General features: G+C 44.0%; 1 protein-coding gene across 1 annotated transcript in view; it reads left to right on the top strand.

Annotated features, from left to right (window-relative positions):
* The first annotated feature begins 5,098 nt into the window (after positions 1-5,098).
* ADAMTS12 (ADAM metallopeptidase with thrombospondin type 1 motif 12) overlaps positions 5,099-27,765 on the top strand; it is a 259,452-nt gene continuing 236,785 nt past the window's right edge. The window contains exons 1-2 of the mRNA XM_084784120.1: positions 5,099-5,426; positions 12,676-13,037. Coding sequence (XP_084640246.1) covers positions 5,300-5,426; positions 12,676-13,037 — 489 coding nt within the window. The 5' untranslated portion in view covers positions 5,099-5,299. The remainder of the gene's footprint in view (positions 5,427-12,675; positions 13,038-27,765) is intronic.

Genomic DNA, 27,765 nt, shown 5'->3' with positions numbered 1-27,765 from the left:
ATGTGAAGTGTATCGCTGTGGCATAATCATTTGCAATTCTTGGTGCCAAGTCGTGTGTGTGTGTGTGTGTGTGTGTGTGTGTGTGTGTGTGTGTGTCTGTTTGTCTGTATCTCAGTTTCCTTTGTCTTTCTGTTAAGGACAACGATGGACCTGAAAGATACAGTGAGCTAATTTTTCTTGTTCTTCAGCCTTATCTTATATTATTAAAACATGTGAAAGGTATCTTAACTCTTTTGTCATAATTTATATTCTTACGTGGAAAATACTTTAACTCAATGAATTAAATTACTGCTTGTGCTGGTTAGCTCTTGTCACCTCGACACAAGCTTGAGTCATCTGAAAAGCATGAACCCCAATTGAGAAGGTGCTTCTATCAAGTGGGCTGTTGGCAAGTGTATGGGACAGATTCTTGATTGATGATGTATGCGAAAGGACCCTGCTAGCTCACTGGGGGCGGGTGCTGCTCCTCAGGAGATAATCTTGGATGTGTAAAAGCAGACTGTAGGCAGCTTTCTTCCATGGGCTCTGCTTCAGGTTTTCCTTCCAGGTTCCTGCCTTGCATTCTTCCGGGCTTTTCTCAATAATGGACTGTGATCATGTAAGCCGAAAAAATCTTGGCCCAAATTATTTATAATAGTGGTCTTTATCAAATCAATAGAAAGCAAACTAGGTCAAAGGCACTCTGCTGATGTCTTAGTATTCTTAACTTCTCTACCTTGCGGATGAGGACAATCCAAGAGGCCATTTTACTTAGTAAACACAGAGCTCTCTTTGAATCTGTATAGAGACCTGATTAAGTCTCTAAATGTCTTGACTTCACTGTCTCACCATCAGGATGAGTTACTTAATGTTTCACTATCTATTTGTCTGCAGCATAAGGTTATGATTAGTACCCACCTAGCAGGACTAAATGAGGCAATGTAGATACAGTTGTTAGCACAACACAGGTATGGTCAGCATCAATGGACGCTTTCTGCTCTTCTGCCATTCTATCTGGGACCTTGTATTTTTTAAAAATAGATTCCCCTCCAAGACAGCACAGTTGTGTGATGACATGGGCATTGAGAGACTGTGCAGTGATTCACAGTTCTGTTTTCTATGGTGGTGATGAAAGATAGTTTTTTTTTAAGGTAGTATGCTGTAATTAAAACTTAAACACAAGTCACCACTGAGCAGAGGAGAAGTTGAGGATGGTTAAGCTTCTTTTCTGAGCAAACGTCAAACGTCAGCTGGAGTGAGTGGAGGGATCTTGGTGATGGAATAGTAGCAGGGTACGTACTTGTTCTGAGCCATGCTGTGAAGGTTGGAGACACGAGCTGCTGATTACACCACTGCGGGCAATGATGAGAGTGTTTTCAACAAAGAGCAGAGGATGTCAGCAGTTGGGGAGGAGCAGAGGTGCATTTTGATGAGGAAAATGTGGAATCCTGAAGGCGCTTGTTTAAAAAAGGAGGTCATAGTGTATCACTGGACAAAAAAGGAAATGACCCAGATTGGGCATCTTCAGATGGAGAGACGGAGGCAAGAAGTCTGTAGGCTGAAGGACCGTGCTGTGCTCTGATGACAAAGGGTTGAATGGGCTGATGGAATAAAAGGTTTTATTAGGTTAGCAGCTTCCAAATTGAAAAAAAAATGACATTGAAAAAAATGACAGAGACAGTTTGTTACCTGGACAGTCACCCATAACTCTCTATAATATTGGAGCATCATCTTTAGCCTTCTGGCTCAATATATCTGACATACATGTTTGTGAGTCAGGAACTATAAGCTGCTAACCGGCACTTCCTGTTTATTCAGGTAATTAATCTTACTCCTTCTCAAGTCTCTGATGGGGTTGAAGACCAAATAGTTTAGTTTCACAATTAAGCTTCCTTGTTTAGGGTTTCAGATCTTTTTAGGTCTAGATAGATATTTTAAGTTGATAGAGATGAGATATAATATTGATTTACATTCAGAATTATAGACTTACCAAGATAGAAAAATATTTTCTTCAAGGTTGCCAAACACAAATAGCCAAAACACTATGAATGTAACACTAATATAATTTTTGATTGTTTTGTGGTTCTTCTCACTGTATGTAGTTTATTTTTATATATGCATAATAACATAAATGTATATGTAAAAAATAAAAAATATTACTAAAAAAAGGTTTTGGTAGGATTTTGTATTTGAAGTGCTTAGTCTTGGATGACTTCAAAATGAATGATGTTTTCAGTGCAGTGATCTACCTTGGGGTGGTTAAAATGATCAAGAGAAAAGCTTATTTGAGATCTCAGTCCAAGATCATATGGTATGGACCACAGTCCATTGTTTTGGACCTGTGGAGAGGTTACCAGATGGCAGAGTACAAAGCCCATGTCTGAACAAGTTGATCAAACCACAAGCTACAAATTAGAGAGACTGAGTCTCTAGGCATATCCTACATTTTTTTGATACCCTACCCCCTGTGACCTAAAGATCTTACAGAAGGCCCCATCACATAAATGTTCACAGGATCTTCCAATTCTACTACTCTAGAAATGGGGAAGAGGGTTGCCTTTAACCCATGGGCCTTTGAAGGGTACTGTCCCTAGCATGGCCTTGAACATAGGTGGGAAAGTGAATGGGGAAAATCACTTTAGAGTTCAAGAAGTTAATCTGCAAAGGCAGAGAACAGTGGCTCGGCCTTGGCTTGGGTGGATGCAAGGGTCCTTTGACTTCTTGTTTACGAAGCAGGTCTCTTTTCCAGGGCATGGGAGCTGGAACAGACTTTGATATTCAGAAAACATCTGGTTGCTCTTTAAAAAAAAAAAAAAGAAAGGGGAAAAAAGAGAGAAGAGGTGTGTGTGTGTGTGTATGTGAGAGAGAGAGAGAGAGAGAGAGAGAGAGAGAGAGAGAGAGAGAGGATTAAAAGAATATACATACAAAGAGTTCAGCTCAAAGTCATTTTTAAATGACCTTGTAAATACATAACTAGCAGGCCTACTAAATTTAATCTATTTTGGCTCAGGATGTGAACTTTCTATCTCCCGTACATGATAGGAACAGAGACTCAATGACACAATTTCCTAGCTTCCCTATCATGACATAACATGCTCTATTACACGGCAAGGGGGACTTGAGGTTACAGGTAGAGTCAGCAATGCTAGCCAAGGGTCAGGACATTCTCCACAGTTGAGCGGAGAGTGGAGGGAGTGGGGACTGACTTTCACATGAACTCTGGTGCCCCATATTTGACCACATCCCCTGGATGGGGAGGCCTGATGCCACTCAGAGGAAGGATAGCAGGCTACCAAGAAGAGACTTGATACCCTACGTGCATATACGGGGGGCAGGGGAGGCTCCCCTCAGTCAGAGTCATAGGGGAGGGGAGTAGGAGGAAAGTGGGAGGGAGGGAGGAATGGGAGGATACAAGGGAGGAATAACTATTGAGATGAATTAATTAATTAATAAAAAAAAAAGAGATGATCCCTGATGATGGGGGTGATTCCCAATGTACTCAGAAATAGTGATGAGTGGGAAAACAGAAGAGACTCAGAGAAACACTGCACGGGCATGATGCAGCCAGCTGTGGGTGCTGCCTCTGAAGCCGAGGAAGGAGAGCAAGGAACTAGGAACCCCAGGGGCTTGACACTGAAAGAGACCAGAAAACAGACACCAAGACTTCCAGAAAAAAATGCAGCTCCTTGACTTCAGTCCTCCAGAACTTACCACAATAATCTGTGTCATTTTAAGACAATACATTTGTAAGTTTGCACTACTAAAATGGAGACGCTAATAACCCTCACAGTCTTGATAGCTAGTTTCCCAGTGTCAAGTCTTTTGGACTTCCAATCTCAGGCTTTGTGCCCTGCACCGCACTCTCCGGGGGTGGGGGTGGGTCAGGGGGTGGGATGGTGTGGCTGGCCTGCTCCAATGCAAGGAGGGGGTGAGGGGGTGGGAGTGTGGGGGCGTGGGGGTCGGAGCCCACATCCAGACATCTTGTTGAAGACAAATGATTGGCTGTCAGCCAAAGAGACGTCCATACAGGAGGCTAAATTCCTTCTGGATGGAGTAAGGAGGCCTGTTTCAACCCAGAGGTAAAGAATTTTGGCTGGGTTATCCTGGTAAATTCTCAGGGTGCCTGGCAACTCCTGCTTCGTGGCATTCTCTCACTGATGAGAAAGTGATGGCTCAATGAGCACACCGCCACACAGACACACACATGCACACACACACGCACATGCACACACATGCATACACACATGCACACGCACATGCACACACACATGCACACACATGCACACACACATGCACACACACGTGCACACATTCATGCACACACACATACATAGGCATGTGCACAGGCACGCATGCGCGCGCGTGCACACGCACACACACACCCTGGGGCAGCCTGTTGGTAAACCGCAGATGCTCATGGCCTGCTTGGGGCTGATTGCTCTCTGCACCCCGTTGGTGTGCTGCCAGTGGAGCCGAACTAAGGAGAGATGTGTTTTGAAAATAGGAAATCAGGCACTGGCCTACAGCAGCAGAAGGCCTCCCAGGCATTCAGTCAGTCTGCCCATCCTGCAGGTGAAGAGACTTATCCAGGGTCAAGGTAGCAGATTAGCTTGGATCACTTCCTGTGTGAAAAGAGAAAACTTGCCTATTTTGTTAAGTGGAACTTTTAGCCTGCACTGGAAGAAGATCCCAGCGGGTTGCTAAGTGGGCGGGGCGTCTTGACAGCATAGGGTAGATTCAGGGTCTGGGAGGAGCTGAGAAGAATACTGAGTGGGGTCCTCTCGGGGGCCATAACTCAGTATGTGGAACTTACATCCTGTGTAGGGGAACGGGGCAGGGGGGTTGGGAAGAGGCATCTTTGACTCTTACTCTAATGCTTTCCTGGCCAGCTGTTTGGGGTCTCCCCTATTTGGCCCGCGGACCCAGGCTCTGAGCCCCGAGGGAGGAGTTTGAGGGAGGAGGGCTTCCCTGAGGAAGATGTGTAAGCTGGCTGGAGGCCGGGCGGGTGGGGAGAGCAGAGGGGTGGGGACCTGGGGTGGGCTGCGCCCCTTGGCTCTGACCCAGTCCAGGCTCTGGCCTGAAGAAAGCAGAAGCTGTCAGCTCATTCACTCCCCTTTCAGGAAAGGAAGAGAATAAAAGCTCTCTGGCCAGCTTCAAAAAGCCACTAGCATTCGCTAGCGGGCAGCTTGCGGGCGGCTCCCTTCCCACGCCTGGATCATGCCCGCTGTGTCTTCCAGCGCGGCCACAGGCGAAGATTCGATATCTGCAGCTGAGAGCTAAAACTTTTTTTTTGACTTTTCTTCTCCCCATCAACTGAACCATGCCATGTGCTCAGAAGAGCTGGCTGGCAAAACTCTCAATGGTGGCTCAGATTCTTAACTTTGGGGCTTTTTGCCAAGAGAGACAAGCTCAGCCCAGCCCGGTTCGCTTCCCAGATCCGAGGCAAGGTTAGTGGCTTTTCTTTATTTGGTTTTCAAACAGTGGTGGTAGGACCGTGGAACTTGGTCTGTTCCCTTCCCCCACCAGGCAGGGCTGAGCTGGGCTGTGGGCTCAGGCTAGGACTTCCTTCTGTCTTTCCCCACCCTCTGGGGGGGCGGGGGGAGGTGATACCCAGCTCTGAAAGACCCAAGAATGCGTTTCCGCCCCCCACTAACCTCATGCCCCGTTTCAGCCCCCCTCCCTTTGCAGTTTCTGACATGGAAAATTATTTTTTTGAAAAGAGACATAGCTGGTTACAGGCACTGTTTCCTTAATTTTAAACTCCGAGTCTGAAAGGTAGAAATTTTACCGGGGCCCCCTGCTGAGCACACATGGCTGTGTTTTGGTTTCCTGGAAAGGTTTAGGGTTTTGTTTTTTCAAATGACATCCCTATGGGGAGAAATTTACCTCCTGGGGCCTTGCGGTTTTGTCCTGCTTTGCAGACTTCTCTCTTTCTAAATTTAGTGATTCATTCGTGTTTTCTCAGAGGAGAAACACTGAGAGTCCGAGAAGACAGTTTGTAATTGTGATTGTTACTATTATTATTAGCATTGTTTATTATTATTATTATTATTATTATTATTATTATTATTAGTAGTAGTAGTAGTAGTAGTAGTAGTAGTAGTAGTAGCAGCAGCAGCAGCAGCAGCAGCAGCAGTATTTTAAGCATTAGTGCTCAGGGCAAAATGGTGCTGTTGTTGCTGGTTTTTTTGTTTTGTTTTGTTTTTTTTTAACTGAACTTAGAAGAGTTTCCTATCCAGAAATGACTACAACTGCACGGCAGTGTTACTGAGCCAGGGTGGAGAGTGTCAGAGCACAGTGATAGCTTGTCAGCCCCACCCACTACTGACAATGCCCTTCCAGGGTTTATAAACGATGACTGCCATGCCAAGTTTACAAATGGGAAAACTGGATCTTGGGTTTCTTATGAGCTTTGTAATTGTGAAACAGTTTTGAACCAGGTATCTTCCTTAAAGCTATGCACTCATGCGGATAGCAATGGCAGGGTAATACACTCACATGTGCGCAGGCACAGGTGTGTGCACGCACACCCACACATTTGTCCATGTTTAAGGGATTGCTAGCCAGTGAATTTTGCCCACATTGCAAAGTCAAATGCTGCTGAAGAATTCTTCCCTGGTGGCCTAGGGAGCGACCAGATGCAAATCCTTCCTCCCTTTGCTTTGCTTGGAAGCCAGAGTGGGCAAACACTGGGGTTAGATGTCAATCAGCCAGCACTTGCTTGTGTAAACGGTCCAGATACCATCTCAAGCCCCCAAGTTTAAAATAGCAGCTTTTGTTGTTCTTTGAAAAGCAGTGCCTTTGTGAAAGGTCCCTGTTCTGGGGCAGCTCAGACAAAGCCGGCTAGCACTTCCCAGGGCATGTGGAGATGATTTCCTTCAAAGACTCAGTCTCCGGGGTTAGTTTTCCAGCGCTGCTTGCTTTGCATATTTGCAAGGGAAAATTCATCGTGGTGTAGAGCAGACACTGTTGGACCTGCCTTGTTCCTCTGGAAAGTGGGATACAACTCTTTTCCCCTAGTGACCTTTTGGGATATGCTGAGAATATTTTATATTCAAAAGTAGCTTTAAAGTTCACTGAGCTCATTAATGATGCAAATGTATTTAGATTTAAAGATGCTTTCAGTTTTTAAAAGCATTAATTTTTTTGTCAGTCTTTGTTAATGCATTTACAAGTAATTCATTGTTTATGTTGAGAAGAAATTTCCCCAGGTGGATCTCCATTAGAACTGCGGGAAAGAGGGAGGCAGGGAGAAAGAGGAGGGAAGGGGAGAGGAGGGAGGACAGGGGGTGAGGAGGGGAATAGGGAGGAGAGAAGGAAGGGGAGGGAGGGGGAGGAGAGCAAGAGAAAAGGGGAGACAGAGGAGGGGAGGGAAGAAGAGAGGAAAGGAGAGGAGGGGAGGGGAGGGGAGAGTGAGGAGAATAAGAGAGGAGAAGAGAGGAGAACAAGACATTCTAAGGCTTCCTGGGAATAGACATGGGTTTGACCCCCCAGATAACCTTCAATTTCTGCTCTGACAGGATTTTTTTTTAAGTGCACTCAAATTCTAAATATACAGAGCTGCAAATTCAGAGATTTTTTCCCACTCATCTTTATTTTAACAAATTGAGTGTATTTACGTTTATGAAATTCTACTCATCCAAGGGGTTGAAAGGAGTTGTGGGGCAGCTCACAGTAGGAGAGAGGTCTACCGGCTAGCTAACCTTGCATGCTCTGTCTGGTTCTCAGGGTTGCACAGAACCATGGTTTTCCTTCTTTGCTGGTCTATGGTTCAGTCCTAGAGCATTTGCTTAGTGTGTGCAAGACCCTAGGTTCCAGCATCACAAGGACATAAAGAAATAAAGCCTTTGGTCCCCAGAAAGAGTATCCATCTGGACTGATTCTGCAGAGCCCTCGCATCAGTCAGCTGGCATAAGGGTGTGGTGATTTCTCCAGGGTTTCTTGATTTACAGCCAATTATCAACATACTGAGCCGTTTGGTTTACACACATACTTGCTGCCTCTCTTCTACAGCCAGTAATGGCCCCTGGATTTAGATGTTTTAGATGCTTCTGACACGCAATGTGGTCACTTGCCGTCAGAAGTTGAAAACACTGCTGTCTAAAATACCCTTTAAAACACCCAACTTGTGCCACGTCAGTTTAGCAACAGTGAACTGGCTATACTGTAGAGCGTGGGCGGCTACCCTTGTAATCACGTGACTGACTGGCTTCTTTATCTCACTGCTGCTGCCCAGCACTGTAAGAGCGGAACTCCCATTATCTATAATTCAAGAAAAGAAAAAAAAATTCAAAGATAATTGTTGCTTTTGTAATATTATATAGTGGGAAAACCAGAAATGAGACTGCTGTAGGTTAAAAGCCACCTGTGCCGACTACAAGGCATTGGTCACATTCATGCTCTGATTTGCTCTCTGTGACACTGTGACATCTGCAGGGCATGCACTTTATCTAGTCTTGGAGATGGGTTCTGGGTACACAGACTTATAGATGATCATGGAGAAAAACTATTATAGTTCATTTCTGCTATGTGGAAACAAATCTGCCATAAGGAAATTATCGTAGTGTTGTTCTAGAGGAAGAGCTTTCACAATTATGTCACTTTGTGTTATATTAAGTCATCTGGTCAGTAGACACCTTATTATGTAGTTATGAAACAAGGTGAGCCTCCTATGGTATGTTTTACAGCTTTGAGAGGACCTATCAATATATGTTGAATTCTATAATGAAATAGTTTTACACGGAGAACCACCTGTGAAAAATAATTATGAAGATAAGCTTTAAAAAATTTTTTTTATTAATTTATTCTTGTTACATCTCAATGGTTATCCTATCCCTTGTATCCTCCCATTCTTCCCTCCCTCCCATTTTCCCCTTATTCCCCTCCCCTATGACTGTTCCTGAGGGGGATTTCCTCCCCCTGTATATGCTCATAGGGTATCAAGTCTCTTCTTGGTAACCTGCTATCCTTCCTCTGAGTGCCACCAGGTCTCCCCCTCCAGGGGACATGATCAAATATGAGGCACCAGAGTTCGTGTGAAAGTCATACCCCACTCTCCACTCAACTGTGGAGAATGTTCTGACCATTGGCTAGATCTGGGTAGGGGTTTAAAGTTTACCACCTTTATTGTCCTTGGCTGGTGCCTTAGTTTGAGTGGGACCCCTGGGCCCAAATCTGCCTATCATAATGTTCTACTTGTAGGTTTCTAGGACCCTCTGGATCCTTCTACTTTGCTATTCTCCCATGCTTCTCTCATCTAGAGTCCCAATAGGATGTCCTCCCCTCTATCCCAGTTTCCTGGTAAGTGAAGGCTTTCGTGGGACATGCCCCTTGGGCTAGTATGCAGATATAAGTGAGTATATACCATTTGACTCTCTCTGCTTCTGGGTTAACTCACTCATTATGATCATTTCTAGCTCAATCCATTTGTCCACAAATTTTGAGAATTCCTTGTTTTTAATAGCTGAGTAGTATTCCACAGTGTAAATGTACCACAGTTTCTTTATCCATTCTTCTACTGAGGGACACTTAGGCTGTTTCCATGATCTGGCTGTTATGAATAAGGCTGTTATGAACATGGTTGAGCAAATTGAAGATAAGCTTTTATTATGGCTTTTAATGGCTTTTAAATGAAGAATCTAAAAAATTCAACTACTACTAATAGAAATAATTGAGAGTTAATACAGACACGCTGTCTTTGGCAGCATTTACACCACAACTGGAGTTAAGCAGAAAAGATGAAGATGAGCATGGTCACTGAGCAAGGACAGTGCATGGCTTTGCCCCCAAATCATAATACGTAGATTTAACCTAAACTTCATGGGAACAGGTCAGCATTCTCTCATTGTCTACTTTTCTTCATAAGCTCAAGGCAAATGATCACTTGGTGCTGTGTCTTTTCAAAATGCTCGGTACCCATGGGCTGCTCTTGGAACTTCTCATGAGGTTTCTTTCACTGAAGCCTGAAGTTTAGGTTTTCAAATGTGATTTTAACCAAGGCTTATCACATGTTTCCACAAATCCTTATGTAGACTGTGATATAATTACACACTCTCTCAGACGCCTGCCCTTCCCCAAGTCTTAATGATACCAAGTGGATAGTTGCCTGTCTGTAGTAGACCACCCGATCCCCCCAACCCCCACACTGCCCAGAGGCAGTGAGGACAGAGTTTAGAAGAGAGCACTGAGCTCAGACTTCACAGGTGTAAATCCAAGCCTCTCTTTTTGTCTGAGATGAGAGCAGAAGCCAAGGAAAGTGTATTAGTCCATTTTCTGTCGCCATCTGAGCTGCCTGATGTATACAGAAGAGAGGTGTATTTGACTCATAGCAGCATCTGCTGTTGGACCAGGACTTATCCATTAAGGTCTCCTAAGGAACCCCAGGGGTTTTCAAGTCTCTTCCTCTCCAGGGTTAGGGCTGTACATGGAAATCACCATCCTAGAAATTATGCATAGATGCTGGGGCCTGAACTCGGATCTTCACACACCTAGCTGACTGAACTACCTTCCTAGTGCTGCTCACTCAGGGAACCTGTTTTGAGAGAAGTGGTGGTCAGTATCTTTACTGGGACCATATCTGGGCCCTAATGCCAGATGCCAGCTATAGCCAGCTGAGTAACATTTTCTTGTTTATGGTGTTTCCCCCGTGCTCCAGCCTTTGCTGAGGTAACAGTAGTTAAGAGCAATGGGAGAGGATGCTCCAGTAGGCAGCTGTGCCTACCTCAGCCTGCCTGGCTATGCTGCTCTTAACTCAGGTCTGAATGTGGAAGGGCAGGAGAGTGCCAATCCTGGATTGGCACAGACATTTTTGGAGGAGTGAATGGGATGAACGTGTGAGGGGGAAGCCAGTTATATTCCTCAGTTCACAGAACACTGTCATCATTAATTTGTTGATGACTTTTTTTTTTTTGGTGGTGGTGGTATTGTTTTTGTTTTCATTCCCTGTGGAAAATCTTTCAAATGAGTTCCATATGTAGTTTTGTTTGCATATGTTTTGGAAAAATTAACAGTGTACATGTGTATGGGGAATGTGTATGTGTGTGTGTGTGTGTGTGTGCGCTCGCGTGTGTTCTTAGAAGCCCTGTGTGAACTTTTCTTGCTTCTCATTTTTCATTACACATTGTTTATAAGGTTTGTTCTTAAATGTTGCAGCTGAAGCAACATTTTACACTAAAAAGTTAAGACTTTTTGTTACTTCCTGAAAGTGGACACTCTGCACTCTGACACGTATTTCGTTGAAGCCGGAGAAGAGTGGCCTAATGAAAAATTAGGTTTGAAGGAAGTTTTGAGAAACCCCCGCTTGTCTTCTATCGAGTCCAGTTCCTATTCAGTGACCACCAATGTGGGTATTCACAGATGTTCATCAGTACATGACAACAGCCTGTGATGTTGAGGTTCTACCCGGGAAAATATCAGGGAATATATACCATAAGGCTATACAGAAAGCAAGGAAGGGACTGAGCCTTCAGAAGAAGGAAATAGAACTTCGCTTGTCTGTGGCTGTTAGGACAACGGAGGAAGGTTAGACTGTCTTTCTTCTGTCTTTTGAGGCAGGTTCTCACTGTGTAACTCAGATTGGCCTCAAATTCTGCATCTTCTGTTGCTGCGGGGTCACCATACCCAATGCTCTGACTTTCATCCTCTGATCTGAAAACATAAATGGCGATCTGATGGAATGCCAAGGACCCTATAGTTGTGAGGAACACTGTAGGGCATGCTAGGTAGTTTCAGGTTGATTCTTACCTCATTTCTCCTCCCCTCCCCCACCCGTCTCTTCTCCCATCTCCTCCCCTCCCTTCTGCTCCCGTCCATGACTTCCTGTTTCCCATTCCCTTGCTTTCTCCATCTTCTCTCTTTCTTCTGCAAAGGATGAAATTTGGGCTAGCCAAAGTGAGTTTCCTGTTGCGCTGCAGGACAAACTGTCCCCATTTGAATCCCTCTGCATCGAGGTACCTTGACGTTCTTAAACAACAATGGATCTAATCAGTAGAGAGTTGTCATTCCGGGTTATAGACTACGTAAAGCAAACCATCCATGGCTCAGCAAAGTCCATTTCCAGAGTGGCAGTTTTCCTTGTTTGAGCTAGTGCCTCAGAGCCAAGTACAAGTCCTCATCATTTTTATTAAGTGTATTTTAAGCCCCCAGTCCACTTAAGTGCCCTGCAACATCATGGGCTACTCTAACGCTGTCATAAGTGTGAGGTTCATTGAGGTTTATCAGGGATCATGTGTGATGTGTGTTTAGATTTTTTTTTTTTGTAACCTGACATACATAGCAAGAAGTTCTTGAGGACTTAAGCACCAACTCATAAACGGTGACACTCTGCGGTTCACATTGGTGGACTCTGCCCTGGCAATGTCATCTTTGGTGTGCTGCTCCCGCTCCCTTCCTCAGAGAACTCCTCTTGAATTAAAGCTCATCTTTGGTTGACTGTAACAGAGTGGCTGGTACCCACAGTTCTAATGTAGGCCATCTCAGACCGCCACACACCGCTGAGGACAGATGGCGCGCACATGCTAGCTGCCCTGGGAGTTTCATGTTGACAGTGTTAAGTGTGGGAACGATCTCGAAGCTTTATGTCAGGGATGGTTTTGCAATCAGCAAGCTGCAATCTCAGCCTCAAATGGGAGTAGGTTTGTCTTGCTTACGTTCAGCCTGGATCTCTGAGTTTTTTTTTTCTGTTTCCTTTCCTTTCAGAACATTTTATCAAGACCCTGCCAGGATACTATGTGGTGAACCCAGTCCAAGTAGATGCCAGGGGACATTTTCTTTCCTATGGCCTGCATCATCCTGTCCCCAGCAGCAGGAGAAAGAGAGCTGCCGGGGCCTCCGAGGACCAGGTGTACTACAGAATTTCACATGAGGAAAAAGACCTGTTTTTTAATCTGACGGTGAACTGGGAGTTTCTTTCCAATGGCTATATTGTGGAGAGGAGGTACGGGAACCTTTCCCGTGTAAAGATGGAGGCTTCCTCAGGTCTGCCCTGTCATCTCAGGGGCATAGTTCTACATCAGGGCACCACTATGGGGACAGCAGCCCTCAGTACCTGCCAAGGACTGGTGAGTATCTGGCCCATCATCTTCCTCTTCCACCCCATGCCTTAGCCTGTATTAACAGGTTCCCAGGGGACTGGGCATATGCCAATTGAGCCCCGTGGTGGGAAAAATCCTGACTTCCAAAGGAGTTCGGAGAAAGTAGATGCTGGTAAAAATTCAATCAGTTCTGAGGTGCAGAGGATAAGGGTGGAGGGGACACAGGTTCTGAGGAGTCAGGGAGAACAACTTGGAGCAAAACGAGAACAAGAGAAACAGGGTTTGAGTTGGCCTGTAGTCTCTGGGGAAGCCCTAAGCATGAACTTGCTGCTCACGCTCTATCTCATCTTGAACTAGGATACTCTGATTTGGATTGAGCCAGACTGTTATGGATATTGACTATGGCTGTTAGAATGTAACAATTGTATGTATGTAGTTGATAGTCACACTTCCTGTAGGACCCTGAACTATCAGTTAATTCTGCTATGCTCTGTTTTTTTTTTTTTCTTTCCACCTGTAATATGGAGGCTTCAGTGAGAACATAGGCTCAGAGCAGGGATTGAAACCAATGTGGAAATCTGTTGTTTTAATAAAACTTTATTGAAACACACTTATATCCAACTGTTTCCATGAAATCTGGGGCAACTGTTAAACTATACAGCAGAAGTGAGAAGCTGGGTCATATGGCTCTGAAATTTGAAAATGCCATCTGGTTTTTGTGGAGAAAGTCCTCTGACTATGGTTGTAGAGTATTCTAAGTAAACTATTAGTCAACTAACTCTTAGAAGGGCATTTAGTAAATAACTATATTCAGAAGTTTAACTTTTCCTCCTCCTCCTCCTCCTCCTCCTCCTCCTCCTCCTCCTCCTCTTCTCTTCTTCTTCTTCTTCTTCTTCTTTTTTTCCTTTTTCAAGACATGGTTTTTCTTGGCTATCTTGAACTTACTTTGTAGACCTGGCTGGTCTTGAACTCACAGAGATCCGCCAGCCTCTGCCTCCCTGAGTGCTGGGTTTAGAGATGTGAGCCACCATGCCTCTCTTTTAAGATACTAAAATGCATCGTTTGTGATGGGGCTTGCATAAAGTCCTTCTCCCTCCATCCTATTTTGAGTGAGCCTGTGAGGAAGCTGGCAAGTGCTGACTAGGTTTCCTGTACTGGTTAATCTAAGTAAACATTCCCACTATAATACACCACATCACAAAATGTGGCAAAGTTTCTTTCTAGAATTTGAGCCCATGTTTACATGTTGTACCGGCCTACTGTGTTTGCGGCCCTAGGTTTAATTTCTGATACTGGTAGACAAATGCAAGAATGTAAAAGATTGATTCCTATACCCACTTCCTTCTAGCTGCAGTCATGGTGACAACCCTACCAGCAACTGCATGAGACGTGGCTTAGGAATCATGCTGAGGTTTGCTGGGCTTGGCCTCAGGCTCAGTGGAAGGGGCCACGGGCTCTCACAGTGTATTATACACCTCGCTGACTATATGCACATGGTCATGAGACTTCCTGTAGGGACCTGGGCTGTCAGTAGATCTATTTTTGTCATCATTGTCTTTATCATATTCATTCGTCATCTGGCTGGCCTATGGGAATTTGGAGACAGTGGTAAACTGGGCTCAGAGCAGGGGTTAGCACACTATGGTGACCTGTTATTTCATGAAGATTCTTTATAAAGGCTTGAGGGTTATGTAGCTCTGAGGTTTGCCAAACAAAACCATCAGCATTCTCGAGGGAAGCATTTGCTTTGTCTTCTGATGACTGTCTATTCACAAAGACTTTCTGTTCTGCATAATTCAGAACACTCTATCTGCATACTTTGGCCAAGGAACATCTCAAGGAACTAATACACCACAGATTTGCCTATTGGAAAAGCATTGCTAGCCTGTTCTCTGGGACTCATGTTCATGGGAGTCTGAGACCCCCTAGTCTGGAGCATCTGTTCTGAGCATCTGTAGATCTGTTGTTGTCATCATTGCCTTCATCATCATCATCAGTGTTAGGTCAGTGTTAGGATCACCTGAGAGCTCTCATGATACATACAATACAAAAATGTCCCATTTCTTTGTGTGCTGACCAAATATTAATGACATAGACAAAACATGTCTCTTGCCTAGCATCCTATGTCTGAGGTGCTGTGATTTAATTGCTGTGATAGTGGATTCAGGTTTCTGTAAAGCTTCCTCAGTGATGTAATCAATAGGTGTTATCAAGAGAATGCATCTCAGTTAGCAGCATTGGCTAGCTGTTCTTCCCAGGGAATTCTAACAGCAGCCTGGGGGCAAGAACTGCTGCTCTAACTTGTCTCTAGTTTCACCTCATGCTTTTTAAGGGAAACTGCATATTCTGCATATTGAGCCTTATTCCTGTCTTAGGGATAGAATGCTAGGACCTTTCCAACTTCTGAGTGTTCAAGGAGCAGTGAATGAATACCACCACGTGGGCATTTTCAGGATCAGACTTCAGGTTCATACTAAATATAGGTGGCCAAAGAGCTAGTCAAGATGACAAAACTTCAAATCATTTGAATAGTTCTGCCAGAAATACTCTAATCAGATTGTTATGGAGATTCTCACATATAACTTAGCAATTAATGGGTGACTATAAAATGTTACCAAAAGCCAAAGAAATTTTTCCCTTTGGCAAGCACACTGGTGAATAGCTTTAAGCTTGTAAGCTAATAAGGCAAAGTTTATCAATGCCCCCTAAGAATGGTCGTAGTCAGAAGTAGATGGACTTGGGTCTAACTTCACTTGACCACCTGCCTGGAATGTGACCTTTGGATTATTTGTCCTCTCACTCATCTGGGGTTGACCCCACGCTGATTTTTATAATTTCTGAGGTGATCAGCTTAGGAAGTCCCACTATGAGGAACAGAATTAGCATTTGGGAAGCCTTCCTTGGGAATGGGCCACTTTCACAGTGTGCCAGGTGGGATACAAAGGAAGAGGGAGCCTCAGTTAGATAGCTTCCCATCCGACTGGCCTGTGAGAATTTCTGTGGGGCATTTTTGTTATTGTTGATTGATGGGGGAAAGCCCAACACACTGTGAGTGTGCCGTGCCTGCCTAGGCAGTCCTGAGCAAGCAATGGGGAACGATCCATAAGCAGCATCTCACCATGTCCTCTGCTTTCTGTTGCTGCCTCCATGTTCCTGACTCCTGCCCTGGCTTCCCTTGATGGTGGGCTGTGATGTGGGAAACCATTTCTTCTCTGGGTTTTTATTTTTTATTTATTTTTAAGTTTTAAAATTTTTTTTTAATTAATTTATTCATATTACATCTTGATTGTTAGCCCTTCCCCTGTTTCCTCCCATTCCTCCCTCCCTCCCACTTCCCCCCTTCTCCCCTCCCCTATGTCTGTGATTGAGGGAGACTTCTTCCCCCTATGTATGCTCTAAGATTATTGAGTCTCTTCTTGGTAACTTGCTATCCTTCTTCTGAGTGCCACCAGGCCTCCCCATCCAGGGGACATGGTCAGAAAAGGGGCACCAGAGTTCACGTGAGAATCAGATCTCACTCTCCACTCAACAGTGGAGAATATCGTGTTCGTCGGCTAGGTCTTGGTAGGGGTTCGAAGTTTACTGCCTATTTCTCCTTGGCTGGTGCCTTAGTTTGAGGAGGACCCCAGGACCCAGATCTGCCTGTCATAAAGTTCTTCTTGTAGGTTTCCAGGACCCTGTGGGTCTTGTTATTTCCCCATTCTTCCATGCTACTCTCGCCTAAAGTCTCAATAGGATGTCCTCTCCTCTGACCCACTTTCTTGGTAAGTAAGGTTTTTCATGGGACGTATCCCTTGGACTAGTGTTTTGATATAAGTGAGTATATACCATTTGTCTCTTTTTGCTTCTGGGTGAACTCACTCATTATGATAATTTCTAGGTCAATCCATTTGTCCACAAATTCCGGGAATTCCTCGTTTTTAATAGCTGAGTAATACTCCATAGTGTAAATGTACCATAGTTTCTTAGTCCATTCTTCTACTGAGGGACACTTAGGCTGTTTCCATGTTCTGGCTATTGTGTATAAAGCAGCTATGAACATGGTTGAGCATATGTCCCTGTTGTGTGTTCGAGCATTTTCTGGGTATATTCCAAGGAGTGGGATAGCTGGGTCTTGAGGAAGCCCTATTCCCATTTTTCTGAGAAAACGCCAGATAGCTTTCCAAAGTGGTTGTACTAGTTTGCATTCCCACCAGCAGTGAAGGAGTGTTCCTCTCTCTCCACATCCTCGCCAACATGTGGTGTCATTTGAGTTTTTGATCTTAGCCATTCTGATGGGTGTAAGATGGAATCTCAGTGTCGTTTTGATTTGCATTTCTCTGATGCCTAACGAGGATGAGCATTTCTTTAAGTGTTTCTCAGCCATTTGATATTCCTCTGTTGAGAATTCTCTGTTTAGTTCTAAGCCCCATTTTGCGATTGGGTTGTTTGGTTTTGTGGTGTTTAATTTCTTGAGTTCTTTATATATTTTGGATATTAAACCTTTGTCAGATGAAGGGTTGGTGAAGATCTTTTCCCAGTCAGTAGGCTGTCGCTTTGTTCTCTTGACAGTGTCTGCTGCCTTACAGAAGCTTCTCAGCCTCATAAGGTCCCATTTATTAATTGTTGACATTAAGGCCTGGGCTGTGGGTGTACTGTTCAGGAAGTTGTTTCCTGCGCCTATGTGTCCCAGGCTCTTCCCCACTTTTTCCTCTAACTGAGTTAATGTCTCTGGTTTTAAGTTGAGGTCTTTAATCCACTTGGACTTGAGTTTTGTGCATGGTGACAAATAAGGGTCTAATTGCATTTTTCTACATGTAGACATCCAGTTAGACCAGCACCATTTGTTGAAGATGCTATCATTTTTCCATTGAATAGATTTGGCTTCTTTGTCAAAAATCAAGTGAGCAAATGTGTGTGGGTTCATCTCCGGGTCTTCAATTCGATTCCATTGATCCACCAGCCTATTACTTTGCCAGTACCATGCTGTTTTAATTACTGTTGCTCTGTAGTACAGCTTGAGATCAGGTATGGAGATTCTAAGTTTTAAAATTTTTTTGGTCATTGTTTTATTATAGTAACAGAAGCTCAGCCCGGGGACCCAGAATACCTGCTTCCCACTCATGCTTTGCTTCAGGTGTGGTCTTTTGTGTATGACTTAGGAGGCTGGTTTTCTTGATGTTGTCTGTGAGGTTTCTTAGTATTCTCTGGAGCAGGGCTTAAACGGCTTCAGATTGAAGCTCCTTAGAGTGTCACTTGTAGAAAGCTGTGGGATAGCATCCTTTCACACAGCTCAGGTCCACATCACCACCTCACATCCAGACTCAGTGAGCCTGCCATCTCTGTGGAGGAGAACCTGCCTATCATGACTGACTGTGAAGTGGTGGAGTTGCTTTTGCTTGAAAAGCTTAGAGGATTTGTTCCATTCTAAGCTGTTTGATGGAGAAGGCAAAGCTTTGGATCAGTTCGACTCTGAAGGCAGTCTCAGTAAGAGTCAGAATTTAGTGGGCGTGGCTTGATGTTGGCTGCTGGCCTTAAGGGGTCTGTTCCAAATGAGTCTGTTGTATTTCAGTTCACACTTCTGCACTGGGAGGGCAGTCAGGGGCTTAGATTCCACAACTCATACCAGATAAAACGGGGCTTGTGATTTTTATGGGCACTCTACTTTTATCAATATCTTCGTTTATTCTCCTCCTTTACTTGGTATCTTGGTCAGTAAATAGTTTTCTTTCTAGCCAGAAAGGGTTACTTAATTCCTGGTCACAGCCTTTCTCACATACAGCCTTATTTAAGTGACTGCTGATCCTGCCTCAGTCAATTCTTGCTTGATCCCAGCCCTTGCTGGGGAAGAGCTGACTGTGGGTCTCTCTAGGGTCACCCACCTATGACTTCCATTCAGTTCTGGTCTTCAGTTTTCTTTTTTTCTTTCTTTCTTAAAAATATTTTTTTTGTACATTGAGATTTTCTTTCTTGTGTAGACATATTTAAATGTGTACTAAAAATTGGAAACGACTATTTTATTCATTTCTTTTAAAGTCAATTTTTAAATTTTGAGTTACTTGTAGATTTACATATAGTTGCAAGAATATAGAAAAAAAGACATGTACCCTTTGCCCACTTTTCTCTAATAGTGACAATCTTGCAAAATCACTGTTCGATGACAAGCAGAATTTTGACATTGGTGCAGTCAACATGCCAAGCATTTCCATACTAAGAATTCCCTCTCCTCCTCTGTGGCTGTAACCATTTTCCCTGCCTTATTAAGTCATCTCGCCATTCCCTTTCCAAACCCTTCCATGTATCCTTTTACAGTTACACTTACAGCTACTATCCCCTCACAATTCCATATAGTGTGGTATATGATATTTATGTGGAGATTTCTTTTCCTTTCTCTCCTTCTCCCTCCCTTCCTGTCCACCTCCCCTCCCTTCCCTTCCCTCCTTCCTCTCCTCCCTAGTCTCCCCCGTTTCCCTTTGTCCCCACTCTCTTATTCTGGCTTTCTTTATTTACCTAATTTCTGCAGGACCATTTATTGAAACTCTGTATTTACTTCATTAAATTGCTTTTGTTCTTTTTTAAATTTAAATTTATTTCTAAACGTTTATTCACTTTACATCCCAATCGTAATGCCCTCCCTCATCTCCTCCCAGCCCCACCCTCCTTCCCTCCCTCCTGCTCCATTCCCCCCTCCCCTAGTCCTCATAGAGGGGGAGCCCTTCTCTCTGATCAACTGACTACCAAGGACTGCCTGCATCCTCTTCCTCAGTGGCCGGATACGGCACCCCACCATGGGGAAGTGATCAAAGAACAGGCAACAAGACTCCATGACAGAGACAGCCCCTGCTCCCCTTACTAGGTGACCCCTATGGAGACTCCTCTGCTTATCAACTACATCTGAGCAGGGAACCTAGGTCCTCTAAATGCGTGGTCCTGGTTTGGTGCATCAGATTTGTTGACTCTGTTGGTCTTTTAGTGGAGCTCCGGTCCACTCCATGTCCTTCTATCCCCCAACTCTTCCATATGACTCCCTGCACTCTGCCCAAAGGTTGCCTCAGTGAGACTCAGCTTCTGCTTTGGTCCCCTGCTGGGTGGAATCTTTCCAAGGACCTCTGTGGTAGGGTCCCTCTCTTCAACTGCATCCAGTTTGTATTCTACTTGCCCTTCTGAATGAGAAATCAAGCACCCTCCCTAGGGTGCTCCTTATTACTTACCTTCTTTAGATCTGTGGATTGTGATATGGTTATCCTGTATTATATGGGTAATATCTGCTTATAAGTGAGTATATGCCATGCCTGTCCTTCTGGGTCTGGGTTATTTCGCTTAGGATGATCTTTTCCAGTTCCATCCATTTGACTGTAAATTTCTTGATGGCCTTGTTTTTGATAGCTGAATAGTTAGCATTCCATTGTGTAGATATATATAAAAAATTATCTGCACAAATTTCTGAGTCCTTTTCTAAGTTTTACATTTTTCACTACTGTGGCTATATAATTACTGGATGCTCCCACTTCAGTATCCTTTTTATCTGAACTGTTATAGTCATTCTAGTTTTTTTTTCTTTCCAAAGAACTTTTAGAATAGCTGAGAGCAATGGTGCATGCTTTTAATCCCAGCACTAGGGAGGTGGAGGCAGATAGATCTCTGTAGTTCAGGTCCAGCCTGGTCTACAGAGCAAGTCTAGGACAGTCAAGGTTACACAGAGACGCTCTGTTTTAATAAAACAAAACAGAATAATTTTGTTTACCAAAACTTCATTACATTTTTGTAGGAATTATTCTAAACCTGAATATGAACTTGGGAAAAAAAATCACATCCTTTCTATATTGAGTTTTCCTGGACTTAAATGGTATTTTTAAAACCCTATTAAAGTCTTCTCTGATTTTCCTTAACAGCTTTGTGTAGTTTTCAGCATTTTATTCCTACATTTATGTGTTTAGCTTATATAAAAACTATATGTAATAGAGTAGGGTATCATGTACTTTGTTATCTCCGCAGGGAAGGGGTTCTTAGATACCAAGGTATGGTTCATGTATGTGTCATCCATATTTTGGGTATTTGGGTTGTTTCTATATATTGAATGTTCTGAATAGTGATTTCAATTCCTTTGGCTATCTACCCAATGTAGAATTGTTGAATTACATAGTAATTATACTTTAGTTTATTGAGGAATACCATTTCCATGCCATTTTTATAATGATTATTCCAATTTACATTCCCATCAAAGGTATACCAGGTACAAGATTAGTATATATATGTAACATACATATATACATACATACATACATATATACATATATATATGGTATTTTGATCATATCCCTCTATGTCTATCTATCTATCTATCTATCTATCTATCTATCTATCTATCTATCCTCTACTTATCTATCTGTATGAATGTATCCTTCAAGGTTTCCTGGAAGGAAAGCTATAACAATAATTATAACTATAACTATAAAACTATAACTATATATATGGTGTAGATAAACTAACAGGTACAATGTGATTGTATCATTGTTCATTTACTTACATTTCTCTGATATTTAGTGAAATTGAATACTTTTTGTCAACCCATTGGCCTTTTTTCCTCCTTTGGAAAAAAAACCTCTTCAATTCTTTGCTTGCTCAGTATTTATTGTTGTTGTTGTTGAGTTCTGAGTTTATTCTCTTTCAGTTTTAACCCTTTACTAGACAGACGATTTTCAAATATTTTCTCCCATCCCATGTCTCCAGGACCTCCAATTCTGTCCAGGAGATCTTTGTGTTTGTCTAGGTGAACCAAAAGCTACACGATCTTTGGTCTTCTATTCTCTACTATGCTGAGAGTTTTACAGATTTCCTGGAAGAGATTATAAATACCACCCAGATGACATTTCTCAAAAGATGCTTCCCAGCCAGCCTATTACTCTTTCATTGACTTTCATTAAATTTACTCTTAGAGAATTTCAAGCAGTAACACAACACATTCTGATCTCTGATTGGGTTGATAGAGCATGTCAGCTACTAGGCATTTCCTCCCTGAGGGGAAGTTAGGTGGGTGGAGCATGAGGCTTTCAAGCAGAGAAAATTAATTGCTTTGTAGTTCCTCCCCCCCCTTTCCCTTGAGCTAGAGTATACTGGGTGGAGAAATTAAATAATCACTTGCAAAATTGTTCTTAGTTTGTTCAATTGTCTTTATTCTCTATCGATTAAGTCTTGGAGAGTGTTCAGATTCTAACTTGTTTGGGGAGAAGGATAGCTCTGTCTCCTCGAAGCCTCTCTGTCTCTCCCAGTGTGGAAGATTTTTTAGAACAGCTGCGTTTTATTCACAAGACAGGCTTGAGTGCCTGATTCCGGACCTGTTTACAGAAGGGGCCTGCTGATTTTTACCAGCTCGTGTGTTTCACCAGTGTAAGCTGTAGTTTCTGCTCTGTCTGAACTCAGAGCCTTTCTCATTGACCTCTTGCCTCACTGGTCTTCAAATCTGCAACTTGCTTGAAAAGTTCCAGTGGGGGCATTGGGTTTGGTAATTGCCGTAATCCTAACTATCCCTCGGCAAACCACTCCTGTGTGGAAAACATGGGTAATCATATTATCAGTCCCTGCTTGCCCCCAAGTAGTTGCAGACAGCAGCTTTGAAGCATTATAGAAAAATACTCTGCTCATTCATTGGCTTATTAAGAGTAGTTGGGTGTTGTTACTCAAGCTGTTGGCATACCACACTAAGATTGCTGTTTAAATGCTTCTGATGAACTTTGTGTTGCTAGTGGGGTCTCCTTTGTGCTCATGGAACCTGATGTCTCTCTGCCTCATTTCACAGTTAGTTACTGTTAGTTGAAATATTTTTTCTCTTTGCTTAAAAACACTGTATCACTGTGATTTGTCTCCAACTGCGTCTCAGTGTCTCTTGCTTCTTTCCACACTCTTAGCTGCAGAAGTGCCCTGAGTGTTCATCTTCATCTGTTATTACTGTTCTCCAATCTTACACTCTCAGATGACCTCCATCTGTCATCTATGTATGTGCTTCATGCTTATCATCTATTTGTCACACCTATCTCTGCATCTATTTATACGCAGATGTCTGCTTACCTTTGAAGTTCAGCTTTCAACCCCTATACCTCCTTGAGACGTCATCAGTCAATTTGCCCTTGCTGTATAGAGACAAATAGGGTCCCCAAACTTCACACACTCTAACCTACAGTTGATCTCTACCCTTCAGTTTTCTCATGCCTGTCCTTGTCACCTCCACCCTTCAGTGGCCCAGCATCAATTTCCTGGGGATTTCTTATCATTAAGTCCTCTTTTTCCCCTCATATTTCACATCTGCTCTTGTTAGCAAATCCTGCCAACTCTTGTCTTTAAAATATGTTCAGAATCCTCATTGTTGTCACCAGCCCAGCCAAGAGTATAGCCCACTTACTCTCAACAGGGATAGTTTGCCTCTCCAGGGGATGTCTGGCAATATCTAGAGAATTTTTGTTTGATCGGTATGCCTGGGGAGGAGGGAATGGTTTTTACTATCTGGTGCGATGATGCTAAGGATGGTGCCTTCAAAACAGAAGATCAGGTGGTCCAAGATGTCAGGGGTCTTGTGGTTGAGAAGCTCTTCCCTTCTCCTAGTCATTACTTTCTCTCAACTGGGCTCTCGTCTGACCTTCCCAGCAGTCCCCTGCCTCTGCTCCTAATTCTTTGCAAGCTATTTCCCTCGGTGCTCAGTCTAGTCTTCAGATCTGTATCCAGCGCCTCTAGTCTGGTCCAAGTCTTCTGGCCCTACACCAAACAGAGTGAAATGTGAATTCCTTGCTCAGGGTCCCAGGGTGCCCTCTGGCCTGGCACTGCCCATGCCAGCCTTCTGTCCAATATGCTCTCCTCCTAAGCTATGCTTTTTCTATGCTTCTCAAACACACCAAACACACTCTAGCCTCATGGCCTTTGAGTGTGCTCTTCTCTCTAGCTAGAGCACTGCCTCAATTTCTATTTAGTTTTTTCCCTTTCTCCTTAAAAGCTTAAAGTCTTTCCCAGTCAAAACTTTTTCTTCCTTTATACAGTATTTATTTATTTATTTTACTCTATGTGCATGCACATTCATGCCTCCCTCCCCCCACCCCTTTCCTGCCCCTCCACCCCCATCTCTGTGTGTGTGCATAGGCACATTCATGCCATGGTGATCTTGATGGTCACAGGACAACTCTCATGAACAACTCTACCTTCATCTGGGCATTAAACAAGTTATCATGAGCAAGACTGTGTCCACCAAACCATTACCCTGGGCCTGAAAATCTTTATAGTACCTGATTATTTTGTTTCATTTCACTTTACTTTTCCCTTTACCTCATCTTGTTCACACATGTCTAACTGTGCTTCATGATACAGGAATAATGCAATAATGCACATACATTCAGTAATTTATGGTATAATGGATGAGCCTTTATAAGGCAGACTTTCCCAGGTATAGTTTCAAAATCAGATTGTGTTTCCTTGACTTCTTAAACAGTGGCTTGTTACCTATGGTTCACTATCATAGCGCAATTGGTCTCTGAGCCACAGCCATCATAGTGCAGTGGGTCCCTGAGCCACAGCCATTGTAGTGCAGTGGAGCCCTGAGCCACAGCCATCATAGTGCAGTGGGTCCCTGAGCCACAGCCATCATAGTGCAGTGGGTCCCTGAGCCATAGCCATCATAGTGCAGTGGGTCCCTGAGCCACAGCCATCATAGTGCAGTGGGGTCCTGAGCCACAGCCATCATAGTGCAGTGGGTCCCTGGACCACAGCCATCGTAGTGCAGTGGGTTTCTGAGCCACAGCCATTGTAGTGCAGTGGGTCTCTGAGCCACAGCCATCATAGTGCAGTGGGTCCCTGAGCCACAGCCATCATAGTGCAATGGGGCCCTGAGCCACAGCCATCATAGTGCAGTGGGGCCCTGAGCCACAGCCATCGTAGTGCAGTGGGTCTCTGAGCCACAGCCATCATAGTGCAGTGGGCCCTGAGCCACAGCCATCGTAGTGCAGTGGGGCCCTGAGCCACAGCCATCATAGTGCAGTGGGTCCCTGAACCACAGCAATCATAGTGCAGTTGGTCCCTGGACCAGCATATTGCAGTGGGTCCCTGGACCACAGCCATCATATTGCAGTGGGTCCCTGGACCACAGCCATCATAGTGCAGTTGGTCCCTGGACCACAGCCATCATAGTGCAGTGGGCCCCTGAGCCACAGCCATCATAGTGCAGTGGGTCCCTGGGCCACAGCCATCATAGTGCAGTGGGTCCCTGAGCCACAGCCATCATAGTGCAGTGGGTCCCTGGGCCACAGCCATCATAGTGCAGTGGGGCCCTGAGCCACAGCCATCATAGTGCAGTGGGTCCCTGGGCCACAGTCATCATAGTGCAGTTGGTCCCTTAGCCACATCCGATAGTCTTGGTTGTTACTGTAGTCAGGCCATTGCAGCTGCTCTGTGGTCTTCTTCAGCTCATGGCTCTAATGGATTCATTCCACCATCCCAGTGACATCAATGACTTCAAAAGAGGATACTTACTACCTTTGAAGTTCTGAGACTGGTCCAGCCATTTCCTGTAAATCACTGCAGAGTCCTAACTATCAACGTCTAGAAGAGCTTTAAAGGGGGTTTTCACATGGATAGAAGGAAAAGACACCGCCACATATACCTTGTGCTCATCATGGCTGCCCTGGCCCGCCGCGGTTCGACTAACGCTTGGGAGGAAAATTTTCCTTTATGGAGACAGAACACTAGACACGAAGAAAGGGGCAAGTCTGCATTCTGATCAAACCCCGTTTATTGAGAATTTTTAGAGTTTATATAGGTACAGAGGCATGGGTATTTGCGTAAGTAAGGATTGCTATGGATACTTAACTCTGGAATGCTCCAGCAGGTAGGTATCTACCTCTACAGCTGCTAATTGCAGGAGAGAAATTCCAGGAAAGTCATGAAGGATCTGGTTAGTCAGGAGAAAGGTCCCAGAACTGCTGCTCCCAAGCAGCTGGCCTTTAATCTGATTTTATCAGTAGTCCCACAGGAAAAAGAGTAGCTCGGGGGTCTGGAATGACCAGCCCCCACAATAAACCACAGCAGGTGTCTAACTGCTGACCTATGACAAAGTCAGCTAGTTTCTGGTGAATGGCAGACTTTTGGAGAAATAGGAACCTAGGTTCTGACAAGATGGCTGAACATTGGCTATATAGCCTGTCCCCAACACATGACTGTGCTCAGAATTTAGTCTGAGCTTTGAGGTTAGCTCCAAGAGGGCTGCTGACCAGAACTCGCCCTGTTAAAGGATTTTTGCAATACAGATTTCTCATTTGAGTCCTAAACCCAATCATGAAGCCTTTGAGATTGGAGGAAGTATCAGTTTGTCTGCCTAGTCTCTATCAAAGTCAGGCCATCTTTGTTGCTAGTTTCTTTCTAGCTTTACATTCTTTCGAGTGATATTTTTTTTCAAGGGACTCACCCAGTTCAGGCTCTGGGTCTCCCTATAGAGTCTGGAAGGCATGTGCCCACAAAAATGCTCCTTGTAGAGAGTCCTGGGAGCTGACCTCTCGCACTGGCTCTGCCAGCTGAAGCAAGCGATGCCATCATTGTTGGCTGAGATCAAGTCGTGCCTACAAGAGGGAAAGAAGCCTTTAAAGTAATACCTTTCCTTAAAGTGGTACACCACTTAGTAACTAACTGTCTGCCTGGATGGGGAGCTTTCTCAAATCCACTTGTTTATATGGGAACCTTTTAAATTGGCCTCCGTCCCCCAACTTGAATGATTTATTTTAGATTGCAAAAATAAGCTGTTGCCATCCTACCCTCTGAGCCCTTTATCCACAGCATTTGTCCGAGCTTTATGGTTCTGAGATGATAAGCATCCAAGAACACAGCAGTCCATTTTCAGAATGTTTCAAATAGTTGTGTGATGATGATGATGATGAGGAGGACATATGTGTATAGTGTGTAATGTGTATATCTGGGTGTATGTGTGTGTAGTGTGTGAGTGTAGTGTGTTTTGTGTGTGCATGTGTGTAGTGTATGTTTGTGCCTGTGTGTGTGTCCATATTAATCAAATAGACTTTCTAATGTACTGAAAAAAAAAAACTTGCCAGTCCCCCTTCCCAATATCTCAATTAATTCAAGGTAAAGAATAAGTCTGTTTACTTCCTGAAGTCTTGAGCCTTTTGTGTCTGATAATTCATAAATAACAACTTGGAGCAGTTATATAAAGGCTCAGGCTGTATAAGTTTATTAAAAAAAAAAAATAGAACAGAAACCCGTCGTGGGCCATCCAAGCTGCTGAGGCAGTAACACGTTCCTGCTGAAACACATACTCCGGAGTTACTTAGGAAAGCAGCCTTTGTCTCCTTGCCTGCCATGTGGCTGTGAGGCAAAGAGTTTGGTTTTTTTTTGTCATGGAGACAAATGAAATATGTGCAATGAAAAGACGCTGAGCCCTCCTTTGCCTATGGTACAGGAGGAGGCCATGGAGCTGTGGGCTCCTCTAGCAGGTTCTAACCAACAAGCATTCGGTTTGTGAGGAGACGCTGGTACGTTTTGAGCTCTGTAAACGTGTCAGATTATAATTTCCTCCAAAGCTGGCATTAAGCGTTCTCTTTCTGTGCTCATGCAAGGAGCGAGGATTAGTGGCATTTGAACACCCGTGTTATGTGATGGATGGTGTGACTAGAAGGATGCTTCAGGCTGTGAGCACCCACAAAGGCAGTCCAGTTCTGGGCCAGTTGGAAAGCCCTACTGGTTCCTTTACCACACACAGAAAGAATGTAACCGTTTCTGAGCCTTTCTTCTGGAA

The sequence above is a fragment of the Acomys minous genome, assembly GCF_964271855.1.
Source record: "Acomys minous genome assembly, chromosome: 5".
In the NCBI taxonomy this organism is placed as follows: Eukaryota; Metazoa; Chordata; class Mammalia; order Rodentia; family Muridae; genus Acomys; species Acomys minous.
This window is presented reverse-complemented; position numbering and strand designations above follow the sequence as displayed.